The sequence below is a fragment of the Nannospalax galili genome, unplaced genomic scaffold, assembly GCF_000622305.1.
Source record: "Nannospalax galili isolate Female #2095 unplaced genomic scaffold, S.galili_v1.0 scaffold1272, whole genome shotgun sequence".
Taxonomy (NCBI): domain Eukaryota; kingdom Metazoa; phylum Chordata; class Mammalia; order Rodentia; family Spalacidae; genus Nannospalax; species Nannospalax galili.
Genome location: NW_008332402.1, coordinates 48,014 through 60,976, shown reverse-complemented (window position 1 = coordinate 60,976; position 12,963 = coordinate 48,014). Strand labels below are relative to the sequence as shown.

General features: G+C 39.0%; 1 protein-coding gene across 1 annotated transcript in view; it reads left to right on the top strand.

Annotated features, from left to right (window-relative positions):
• Positions 1–12,677, top strand: part of Ednra (endothelin receptor type A) — a 64,094-nt gene extending 51,417 nt beyond the window's left edge. Inside the window, exons 5-8 of the mRNA XM_008827466.3 lie at positions 1,290–1,442; positions 6,758–6,891; positions 7,274–7,382; positions 9,732–12,677. Of these exons, the coding sequence (XP_008825688.1) occupies positions 1,290–1,442; positions 6,758–6,891; positions 7,274–7,382; positions 9,732–9,872 (537 nt within the window). The 3' untranslated portion in view covers positions 9,873–12,677. The remainder of the gene's footprint in view (positions 1–1,289; positions 1,443–6,757; positions 6,892–7,273; positions 7,383–9,731) is intronic.
• Positions 12,678–12,963: the final 286 nt, after the last annotated feature.

Sequence of the window (12,963 nt, the reverse complement as noted above, 5' to 3'; positions counted from 1 at the left end):
AGTTGTATTTGAAAAAAAGCATAAAAATTTGCTTCATGTTAATTAGTAGAGGTGAAAAACATTATCATTGAAATCTACCTGATGATTTTACATCCATACTCAGGTACTAAGTAGCCGAGTATAATCGACTGTGACTAGTTATAATCAGATACATAGAGATTAAAGACACATGTGCAAACATGTGTTAGTAGCATCTTTCTGCTAGGAACAATATATTCTAAAATGAAATGGAGATCTTTTTAAAGATTTTTATGTTTTAAAAAGTTTTCTCCTTTAAAAAGACATAAAACTGATTAATCTGAGTGTTTACAAAAACTTGCCCATGGAGAGCTAATACTCCTAAGTCAGCCTTCAGATAAAGTATCCTGCCTCAATAGTTTCCAGGTGGCAAGTATTTAAAAAAGAGAGAGCGTGAAGTTAATGACTGGACTGGCTGGCTTTGGGGTCACATAGCAGGCATACCAGGCAAAGGGTTAACTCCCATTAACCAAAGCTACACAGATAAGCCATTCATTTATAGCCTTTGCTGTTCTCAGACAACATGTTTATATAAAGTACACTTTAACCACAACAACCAAAAGTCAACTGAAGGCCTTAACAAAATTTTGAGGCTCATCAATTAACAAAGATAAAAAGTCTCAAATCATGTTTTATGAGCTTTAAGAGAGAATTTTTTTTTAAAACATTTGTTTTATTTTTAAATTATGTGTGTATGTGTCTGTGTTGGGATATATGACCATGTATGTGGATGCCCATGGAGGTCAGAGGTATCAGATCCCAGCTGGAGTAACAGGCAATTGTTAGCTGCCTGATGTGTGTACTGAGACCCTAGCTCAGGTCCTTTACAAGAGCAGTATGCGGTTTTAACTGCTTAGCCATCTCTCTAGCTCCAAGAGGATATTCTGTTTACTGATTAGAGCTCGTCTGTTTGGTAACTAAAGTCAACCTCAGCCTTTTGAAAGTATCTGGGTAGTTTGATAATTGTTAGTATGCAATTTCATAAGTTATTATAAAACCAGAATAATTTCTGAAGTGGCAAAAAATAGGTTGGAGATAAAGCTCAGTGGTAAAGCACTTGCCTAGCAAGGGTTTTCAAAGCCCTGGGTTTGATTTCCAGCATTGAAAAATAAAAATAAAAAATTCTGAGCCCAATGCAAGTTCTTTACTGCCATCAAAGAGGATATATGGAATTCTATCCCCAAGCATGAAGATTGTGATGTGGGCAGAAGTTTCGCACATTTGGTTCTATCATCACAGACTCTGTCTCTCCCTTTCTCCTCACTGGACAGTTCTACCAAGATGCGAAGGACTGGTGGCTCTTTGGCTTCTACTTCTGCATGCCCTTGGTGTGTACCGCAATCTTCTACACCCTCATGACCTGTGAGATGCTGAATAGAAGGAATGGCAGCTTGAGAATTGCCCTCAGTGAACATCTCAAACAGGTAAATTAACAAAGTTCATGAAAACCTGCCCAAGACTGTTTTGAAATCAGCAGGCCTATGAGTCAGCATCAGACTGTATATATGATAGTGGTTCTGTAAGTTTAAAATGGAACTGAAAAGGGGTTGGAGAGATGGCTCAGCAGTTAAGAACACTGGTTGTTCTTGCAGAAGACCCAGGTTCAAATCCCAAGCTAACAACTGTCCGTAACTCCAGTTCCAGGGGATCCAATAGCCTCTTCTGTCCTCTGCAGGCATTGCACAACACGGGTACACTTACCTACTTGCAGGCAATACACGCATACACATAAAATAAAAATAATAAATAAAAAATATTTTTAAAAAACGGAACTGAAAAAATAAACCATATTGCCTAGAATTCCTACTGTTATCTTTTCTATGCTCAAGTATGTTCTGATAGGTGAATACCAGTGTGTTACAACTGTCTATAGTATTCAGTATAGTAATAAGCTTTACAGATTGGTAGCCAGGAGCAACAGGTTAGACCACATAGCCTGTGAGTAGACAGTACACTATGATGTTTGCACGGTGATAAAATTGCCTAGCTACTCATTTCTCAGAATAGATCTCTGTCTGTAAGTGACACATAATCACATTGTATATAACAGATTTATCCTGATTTCCAAAGAATAAAAACACTCTCTTAGAACTGTTTTCTTTATACAGTGTTAGGAATTCCTTTTGTGAAAAGGGGATCCTGCCTGTGAAACAGATGGCCCTAGGAGGCTGGGCTTAAAGAGAGTAACTGTTCAGTCATTTTGCCAAAAGTGTACTGAGCATGTGTATATATGGATGTCGCTGCATGAAAATGGGTTTGGAGCTATGCCGGGGCAGAAAGAAGCATATGACTTTCTTCCCTTGTGGGTGTTATAGTCCACTCATAGGAATAAAAAACAAACACAAAGCAGTAAATAGAATGAAGTGTGGTCCAAGTAGCCTGTACTATACAAAGCCAGGATGTGCATGAGATGGAATTATGGAGAAACTGTAAAAAAAAAAAATGAGGAAGAATGAGAATAAACGGCATTTGACGGAGAAGCAGTTGGAAGGATTAAAACCTTAGAAGGAAATGGAATGGACACCAGGCACATCGGGAGTGGAGAAGTGGACATGAATTTGATTAGATCAACATCTTATATAAGACTCAATAGGAAATAGAATTAAATAGAAAGAGGTAACATAGAAAGAGCTAACATCTTGGAGGGCCTAAAGTTCTAGAAGGAATCTGAACTTGCCAGCAGGGAGCTAATGTTGGTGCCCCCTGGACAGCAACTAGAACAGATGTGTACACTGTGGTGCTTCAGAAGGCAAAACTTGACTCTCTTATGTCCCAGCCATGGGACCTTGGATAGATTACTTAACATCTCTAAGCTTCTAGTTTCTTATAAGACGTATATAGTATTGTATTTGGGGATTTCCAAAGGTACATAATAGTGCCCAGTTCCTAGTAGGTGCTCAGCAAATATTAATTTATATCAATTCAGAGAGTAAAAATAAGATTGCAAATGAATTCTTGGTAGCCATGGAGTAAATGAGAGCATTCAGCCACACCAAAAGCCATGTAGAGTCTCTAAAGCTAGCTATAGAATTATCATATAAGTGCCTGGCATGGTGGTGCATGCCTTTGCTCCCAGCACTTGGGAGGCAGAGGCAGGTGGAGCTCTGTGAGGCCTGGTCTACATAGAAAGCTCCAGGTCAGCTGGGGCCACAGAGAGATACTATCTCAAAAAGATGAAAGAAAAAGGAAGGAAAGAAAGAAAGAAAGAAAGAGAGAGAGAGAGAGAAAGAGGGAGAGAGAGAGAGAGAGAAAGAAAGAAAGAAAGAAAGAAAGAAAGAAAGAAAGAAAGAGAGAGAGAGAGAAAGAGAGGGAGGGAGGGAGGAAGGAAGGAAGGAAGGAAGGAAGGAAGGAAGGAAGGAAGGAAGGAAGGAAGGAAGGAAGGAAGGGGAGAAAAGGAAAAGAAATAGAATTATCATACAGGATAATTATATGATAAGTACATTCCCCATTAGCAGACCTCTTCAACTACTGTACCGATTTTCTGGGCTTCAACTCCTCATCTGCAAATTGGCCATAATAACATATGAATCAGTGCTATTATGAGAATCAAAGCAAGTGATGTATATATGTGTGCTTTGTAAAATATAATGTGTCCCACAAATGGTAGCAATTACCCTTTAATGACATTGAGTAATGATTACATTAAAAAACTTTACCATGAATTTGTTTGGGCATGAATGTTTCAAATATTTCACATGTAAAGATATTAAGCTATTACTAATTCCTGTGCAATGGATGAAATTAATTACAATGGATTTATGAAAAATGGTGTTTTAAATGCTGATTTTTTTTTTGCATTAGTGCCATGATTGAGTCTAAGCTCTGAGTAGTGCCTGCTTTGAAAATAATAATAGAGATTAGGAATGATGACACTTACATGGTATTTTTTTCTTATATTCAATTTTCATTCTCCTTTTTCTTTGGCATATATTCATTATACATAGTGATGGGTTTCCTGAAGACACCTTCATACAAATATATCACATACTGTAACCATATCTAACCCCTCAACCTCTCTTTTCTCCCCCTTCACTACTTCCTTCAGTCTCCCAGAAATTCTTAGAAGCATTTTCCCATATGTGCATGTGTGTGTGTCTGTGTGTGTCTGTGTGTCTGTGTGTGTCTGTGTGTGTCTCTGTCTATGTAAAATTTACGATCCATAAGACAAAATATGCAATAGTGCTGTATCTCTTAACTAATGATCGTCAGTTATATATATTTTCCTGCAACTGACATAATTTTGCTCTTTATGGTCGAATGCATTTTAAGGTTTTTAAACAACTTTCTTTTTTCTTTAAAATTTTTTTAAATTATTTTTTATTTTATGCATATGGGTGTTTTGCCTGCGTATATGTAAGTACACCACATACGTGGCCACAGAGGTCAAAAGAGAATCCCCTGTTACTGGAGTGCAGGATATGTGTTAGCTGCTATGTCCGAGTGCTAGGAGCCAAACCCAGGTCCTCTGCAAAAGCAGCATGTGCTCTTAACAGATGAGCCATCTCTCCAGCTCCCTATGCCTTTTTCTTATTGGAGTCCTCCAAGTACAGATAGATAGGACAGCTATTACCCCTATTTATTGATGGTTTAAAGACTTACTCTACCAATGGAAATTAGAACCCAAGATTTGATCTCATGCAGTTGATGTTTGCTTTGATAATACTCAAATCTGTAAGAGTAGCAAAGCAAGGCTGAAGCCTTTCAGTGGGACTATGGGAGAGCTAGCATGCAGTAGAAAGCATAGCCGCTCTTCTACTGATGCTCTAAAAGGCTCTTATTCTTGTTTCTTGTCTGGTTGTCTAATTTCTCATCATTATAATAACAGTATTATCATCAGCTAGGGATGTGTTTGGATTCTGGTAACAGGAAACCCAAAGTAAGTGTTGAGCAAGTATGGGTTTGTCATTCTCTTTATCTCAGTGCAAAAAGCTGAGATGCCTCTGGTACAGTGAAGGTCTTTCGTACTCAAAGAAACTTAGAGGCCGGGTGCCTGTTGTTTTACTGTTCCTTCTTCAGCACTGGATGACAGCAGTGAACTCTACCTTCATCTCTGCCTTCCAGCAAAAGGAGAAAGACATGGGACACTTCAATGTCTCACCAGTGCTCTCTTTCCCCTCACTTTCAGATGGTTTGTCCAGGGAACTGCACAACAGTTTCCAATTAAGATAATGTGTCAGAACTGTTAGGGTGGCAGTGTAGGTGAGTAGACCAGGCTATCCCCTTCCTCAGCTGCCAGAACACAATCAGGGATCTGAGTGATAGCACGGAGACAGGAGATTGGATGTTGGTTACATAAATACCAGATGCCATGGAATGTATTAATATTGCCTTTTGAAAGAGTTATCCTCTGAAGTTATGCACAGGGAAGTTTATCGTTTCCTCAGTGCTTTCCTTAATCCTTTTCTGGTACATAAAATAAGTCCTTAAGAAGCCCCAATTCCTGCAGATTGGAATGCTTTATTTCTTTCCTGAAATCATCATTCAGGGGTCATATCCCAAAACCCCATAACTATAGAAGATTAAAAGTTCACAGTTCTTTGGGAAAGAGCAGCAATTAATGACAACTGTCCCCAAGCCTTCCCTGGATGGCTCAGCTAAACAGACTTCCTGAAGGTTCTAATGGAGCCAGCATCGTCTTTCCAACCTGTTTTCAGTCAGTATTATCTTGACATTAATTGGTCCCAGTTACAGACAGGTTACATTTTATGTCCCTAGCTAGGCTTCTAAATGCATGTGGGGTGATACACTTCAGGAATAGGAACATGGATGAGTGGATGTAGATAATTTCTGATGTATGGCTATTCTGGTCATGAGCAGACTCAAAGGCTTGGGAAGCATCAGTTGGAATCAGTCCATGTTCAGCATGTTCCAGTTCTTATAACCATAACTGCTGATAACCCTTTACCCTCATCCTTCTGTTTGCAAACAGTAGATCTTTGGAAACTACATGTCATTAAAAAGGAATTTTGAAACATTAAAAAAAAAAAAAATCAACCCTGGAATGGTGGTAGACCATTCTAATCTAAACACAAGGGAGACTGAAGCAAGAGGATCTCTTAGGCCCGGGAGTTCAAGACCAGCCAAGGCAACAGAGCAAGGCTCTGTCTCAGAAGACATAAGTCAATAACAAATATAAGAAAGAAGTTTTCAAGGATAGCTTTGAGATCAAGAAAAGGAGGATCAGGGTTGCTTTTGCTTTTTCCATTTTTCCCCTACTTTTATGTAAGGAAGTAGACTTACCCATTTTCCTACCATGCTCTGTTACCTTGCCCACCATGCCACTACTAAAACTTACCTGTTATTGAGCTTTTAACTAACTTTTTCTTCCAGGATATTCACCCTCTACCCATCCATACTCCTCACAAACACACATGCAGGCATGCTCACACTCAGCCCCAGCATTGATTAACTGCAGCCGGTTCCCACCCTTTCCTGGCATAAAACCTCTCCTGTCACCCTCACAACAGTCTGAGGACATTACGCTTCCTGGCAGCTGCCCAAAATCCTGGTTAGCAGCTCCTCCTTGAGAAAGTTGCTCTCTAGATCTTAAAAACCAGAGGTCCTCAGATGGGCGTGTTGGCACAGGGCTACACAATGAGACCCTGTCTCAAGAAGGAAAAAGAAAAAGCAGAGGTCCTATGAGCTCTTCCCTGAGATTGCCTCCCTCTGTTACATGGTTGTTGCAACCAGTACAAAAACACTAAACTTACTACCCTTGTTTTTCCTCACTCTCCCTCAGCGTCGAGAAGTGGCAAAAACTGTTTTCTGCTTGGTTGTCATTTTTGCTCTATGCTGGTTCCCTCTTCATTTAAGCCGCATTTTGAAGAAAACCGTGTATGATGAGATGGACAAGAACCGATGTGAATTACTTAGGTATGACTCTGGGTGCCCATTAGGAAATTGGAGTTTCTCAGCTTTTCAAATTTATAAAATTTTTACATCTACTCTACATTCTGATAAAATTAAAATTGCAAAGTTGATTTTATTTTTTAGCTGACACAGCCCATAACTGATCCCAAAATTTATACAAGTCATGTGAATAATCTTGCCGCTCCCCTCCTGAGGCTGTGCACAGGGATTCCCTCTAACCAGGGAGTTGAAGTAACTAACTCTCCTGCAGCATTTTTGACAAAATTTTAACTGCCACCTATAAGACATGGCTTCTGGGTAAGAAAAGTGCTGATCTTGGGGCTAAATGCTACTTAGCATATTTTAAAACAATAAGTTCTAATTACACTATTTTCTTTTACTCTAGTTTTTTGCTGCTCATGGATTATATCGGTATCAACTTGGCAACCATGAATTCCTGTATAAATCCTATAGCTCTATATTTTGTGAGCAAGAAATTCAAAAACTGTTTCCAGGTAAGGCTGGTTGGAAGCATTCTCTAAGGACAGTCAAATTAGTATGCTGAGCACCCAACAGGCACAACCAACTGCAGTTTTACTACTACTTTGATCAGACATGCTCCTTTTCAGTCAAGAATTGAAAAAAAAAAAAAAACACAAAACACATCATGTTACCTAGAAAGAGGCTCAGATTGTCAGCATGGCAGAAGAGCAGTATGTATTCAGAGTACACATTCAAAGGCTAAAACCAAAGGAGCCAACTTAATTACATGCTGGTTTAGTGGACTGTTTTCAAAAGGAATGCTCAAATACAAGCTCCAGGCATTCTAAGTACATAAAACCAGTTCACACCTTTCATTGTCTTGGACTTAAACCACAGTCTCAGCCACATTCTGCTGTTAAGAAAGCTCTCATTCAAGGCAATTAAATAGTACATTTAATAACAGCCTTTTAAAGGAAAGTAAATACTGCTTTGGATGTTTGTAATTTCATATACAGTCGGCTTTCTTGTTTTCAAACCCCCTTCCAAACTAGCCAACAGGAGCTCAAAGCCTGTCTATTGATGTATCACTTTCTAGTTCTGAGATGACTTTAGCATGGACCTAATGTTAATTGGATTGTGTTATTTTGGACCAAGATATCTAAATTTAGCTCATATTAGGCAGAACAGAGTAGAGGTCAAGGGTGTAAGCCCCAACAACAAACAACCTGGACTGACACCACAGTTCTGCATTTGGGAATGGTCTTACCCAGGTGTGATTGGTGCCTCTCTGGCTTCCTAAGTTTTCTCATCTGAAAACTAGATGAACAAAGCAGCTATCTGTTAAGTAGAGTTCAATGGCCTAATATATAGGTAAAACTCCTGAAACAGTAAGTGCCCAGCATGAGTTGACTGATGTTCAGAGCACAGAATGAAAACATAGGCATTGGGGCTGGAGAGATGGTTCAGTGCTTAAAAGCACTGGCTGTTCTTGCAAAGGACCCACGTTCAATTCCCAGCACCCACATGATGGCTAACAACCGTCAGTAACTCCAGTTCCAGGGAATCTGAGGCCCCCTTCTGACTTCTGCAAGCATTGTATGACATGGGTGCACAGACCTGCATGCAAAGAGTACACTCATACACGTAAAATAAAAATAATAATAAAACATACTGGGTGTGGTGGCACATGCCTTTAATCCCAGCATTCAGGAGGCAGAGGCAGGCAGATCTCTGTGAGCTCAAGGCCAGTGTGGTCTACATAGTGAGTTCCAGGCCAGCTGAGGCTACAGGGAGACCCTGTCTCAGAAAAAATAAAGAAAAAAAATTAATAATAATAAATTTTTTAATTTTTTATTTATTATTTTTATTTTATGTGTATGTGTGTATTGCCTGCATGTAGGTAAGTACACCCATGTCATGCAGTGCCTGCAGAGGTCAGAAGAGGCTGTTTGATCCCATGGGACTGGAGTTACAGACAGTTGCTAGCTGCCATGTGGGTGCTGGGATATGAACCCATGTCTTCTGCAAGAATAACCAGTGTTCTTAACCACTGAGCTGTCTCTCCAGCCCCCTAATAAGATATTTTTAAAAAGAAAATACAGACATAGTTAACTGTTCACATAGTATTCACAATCCAAAGGAGAGAGACATATCAACCAGAGGATGGTAGAAATGGGTGAAACTTCGTAATGGAAGCTTTAGCTGCCATAGCTTTAAGGTCTTTTTGGAAATGTTTACAAGTCTCAAAATGCTGTGCCTAAATGGATTGACTAACTTGAAGGTCCTAACTAATATATTTCATATGCTGCAGTTATCATTTGCTAATTAATTAATGGGAAAGAGAAGAATGAGCTTAAAAACTCTCAGAAATTAAACACAGACCTAAGGGAACACCTTTAAGAGAGAGTCCAGTCTGGAGAGCCCTGGTTTTTAATTGAAGTTCTACTCTTCCTATGCTCTGAGCCCCACTATCCTCCTTTACAACGGAGCATCAATAGCACCTACTCCCAGCGCTGCAGTACAGGTCAGCGAGGTGTCTCACACCAAGAGCTACATAAAGAGCAAGTACTGATGAAAAGGCAGGCCCTTCTAAACCCTTCCCACTCTCCACCCAGCACTTTCTCCCCACTCCTCTTAAAACATGGAGAACACAATTAAAAGGAGGAGCAAGAGAACTTTGCTCCCTGTGGGCCAGCTTATCCTCTGTTGAGCCATGACAGGCCCAAACTCTAGGAAATGTTCAGGTTCACTACCCTCAGTTGGCCATGGGCACTGCCCTCTCATTGATGAGTTCCAAGCCTGCGTGTCTGGCTAGAATGGGAAGAGACTGGTAGGCTGGCTTGTTGATTAACAGTCTCCCTTTCTCTCTTTTTCTCCCCTAGTCGTGCCTCTGTTGCTGTTGTCACCAGTCCAACAGTCTGATGACCTCGGTCCCCATGAATGGAACAAGCATCCAGTGGAAAAACCATGACCAAAATAACCACAACACAGAGAGGAGCAGCCATAAGGACAGCATTAACTAACTCTATACAGAAATGCCAATCAGTCTGCCTTTGAATTCGGGTGGAAAAAAAGAATCACACATTAGCTGTGCCTCCCGGGTTCTCTTGTATGGTCTTCCCTAAGTCCCAGGCTCAGAAAAAAATGCTCTCCAGATGTCTTCTCAAACAGTATCCAATGGACTGGCGTCTATCTAAAGTTGACGGAGGTTTCTTCTGTAATTTATTTAGTTTGTGTATTTACAGGTCATATCCTACACTCAAGAATGATGAGAGGTAAAAAATGGAGAGTGTTCAATGAAACCAGATGATACTTGCAATCTTTGCATGAAAACAGTTTGCAAGTTCATTACCAGCTTTCATGGCCATTCTGTGGAATGTTTGGTGAGAACTGGTTATCACAAGAGTTTAGAGATTATGCTGAGCATGATAGTACATGACTATAATCCCAGCACCTGGGAAGTGAGGCAAAAGGATCAGGAGTTCAAGGCCAGCCTGGGCTACATAGGTAGTTCAGGCTAGCCTGGACTACATGAGACTCTGTCTCAAACAAACAAACAATCAAAGAGTTTAGAGATTATGACAAGATTCTTTTTCTTTTTTTTTGCCAACCACATTGTGAGTTTAAGTTACCTTTCTTTGAAATGTCCTTCAGTGTCAGTATTTCATAACCGCTTAATGACCTAGAAATGATTATTTCATTAATTCACATATAAATTTTAAAGAAGGAGGAGGAGGAGGAGGAAAGGAGGAGGAGAAAGAGGAGGAAAGTGACAACATTCAGATGAGCGATTAAGTTAATGATGCTTGTCACTGTTTTATTTGTAAAACATGAATTTTAGAGCTGCAGCAAATACAGACATTTAATGCACAAACTGATAACCAAAGATAGCAGTTTAATAGCTGCTGTCCAAAGAATATTTTATGAATATTTTTAATGATGTTTTGTTATAGAAGATCTTGAGCCCTTTTGTGTTTTGTTTTGGTTTTGGTTTTGGTTTTTGAGACTGGGTCTCACTGTGTTGCCCTGGCTGGCCTAGAACTCAAAGGTCTGCCTGCTTTTGCTTCTGATTGCTGAGATTAAAGGCATATTTTTAATATCACACCCAGACTGAGCATATTTTATGATAAATTAAAAAAAATCATACTTTGCACCTGGACAGGGTGGCACATGCTTATAATCTCAATACCTGAGAGACTGAGGCAGGAGAATTGTGAGTCAGAGGCTTCCTGCACTACATGGAGGAATTCTGCTAATAATAATAATAATAATAATAATAATGATAATGTCAAATTGTTAAATTTTTTTCATAAGCCCAATCTTTTTTAATGTCAGGTTTTTTAAAACATAAAACCATATTCTAAAATTTAAATGTGTTGTTGAACTATGCCTGAGACTTTCTGTGCAAGGTATAGAAGTCTGAAGCATTTTCTAAGTGGAAAATACTGAATATTTTTGAAGGCATGGGAATTTTGAGCTTCATAATAGTAACCCATATATATAAAATAGATATTCCCTTTTATACTCTCATTTTCTTCTGAAGTCATAACTGGCTACAGGTTTTCTTGGTCATTCCTTTTTCCAGACAGGAAACAATTTCAGAGTGGCCAAATAAGTTGATTATATCAAGTAAAACATACTTGCAATCACCATGAACTTTGACTCTCCATTCCTCTGTGATTCTAATATGAATTTAAATCTCCATCCTACCCCTAACTCCCCCGTGGTCATCATTTCAAAGGGCCCACAGTGACTCTACTGGGCATTTTTCCAAATGTTTACAGACTGTGAGAATAGCAAATATCTTTATTGTGTGTATACTAATGTATAAATAATTGTACATTTCTTTTAGCAAGATTTTTTGTGATTGTCTCTATGGCATGTATTCATGTGCGTGATGTATGGTACATATGAATTTAATGTAATTAATCAGAGTGCCCTGTGGTTGTGTCAAAGCACATATTTGAAATGGTTTCTAAATGATTGTTCATTACACAGCCCACCTTGGCCAGTTTTCACACGTAAGAATCACCTGTGCTCAGCAGTCCTGTGACTCCCTACAAATTATGGGCGGCACCATGAAAGGGAATGAGCCACAGGCCAACAATATGGGATTTTGTTAAGTTGGGTATTTGACAAAGCAGTGTTTGAAGTATTATACTTTTCCATATATATTTTCCATGTTTTTTTTTTCCTTTTTGATGTGCTAGTGATTGAACCCAGGGTCTTGCACATGCTAGGTATATGCTCTAGCACTGAGCTACATCTCCAGCCCAGTATTATTTTGTTCTAATCTTCAACTTAATATGGTAGCAAGATCGTCATGTTGCTGGGAGTTTCTATGTGAGGCTTCAGACTTCACCAGATAGATTATTGGTGGTAAATTAGTTAAGCTAATTTTTGGGTCATATTTTATAACAATAACAAGTAAAATATATCAAGTTCTAGTTGCTTGAATTTTAGAGCTGAGAAACACTCCTCCTCTTTGAGTTAGTAGTCAAATCTCACTTTCCCACTGGGATGTCATACATGCCTATAGTAAGCCGTAGGTACGTACCATTTTATTGATAGTTGTCTTTTTAAAGATGCTTGTTTCTTGCATATAAAATGCATTTTTATAAGCTCAGAAAGTAATAGATCTGAATACACAGGCTTCGGTGTGCATTTTGTTCATGAACTGGTAAGTAAAATATGGTTTACTAGAAGAAATATTTCTTATGTCTACCATTACCACATTTCTAACAAGTAACTTTGTAGAAATGAGCCAAAAGCTATGGCCCTGAGTTGGCAGTGGCCCATGAAATATAAAATAAAATTTACAGAAGATTTGCAAGTGTCTCTTCATTCCAAATGGTTCTTCATCAGGAATGTTTGTTACATATACTTTTGTAGACTTCTCCTTAGTAACAGCCATGCAAGCAATCTTACTTTGAAACGAGCACTTCCTACTGTCCTCTCTTCTTATCATCCTACTTTGTTTTACTGAACAATTAACTCTCTCTTTCATTCCATTATCTTTCTAGTAAATTTTACTGACTATTCTACTGCTAGATAGTGGAGATACAGCAGTGAACAAAACAGGCAAAGTCCCAGAACAGACTGAGTTTATATTCC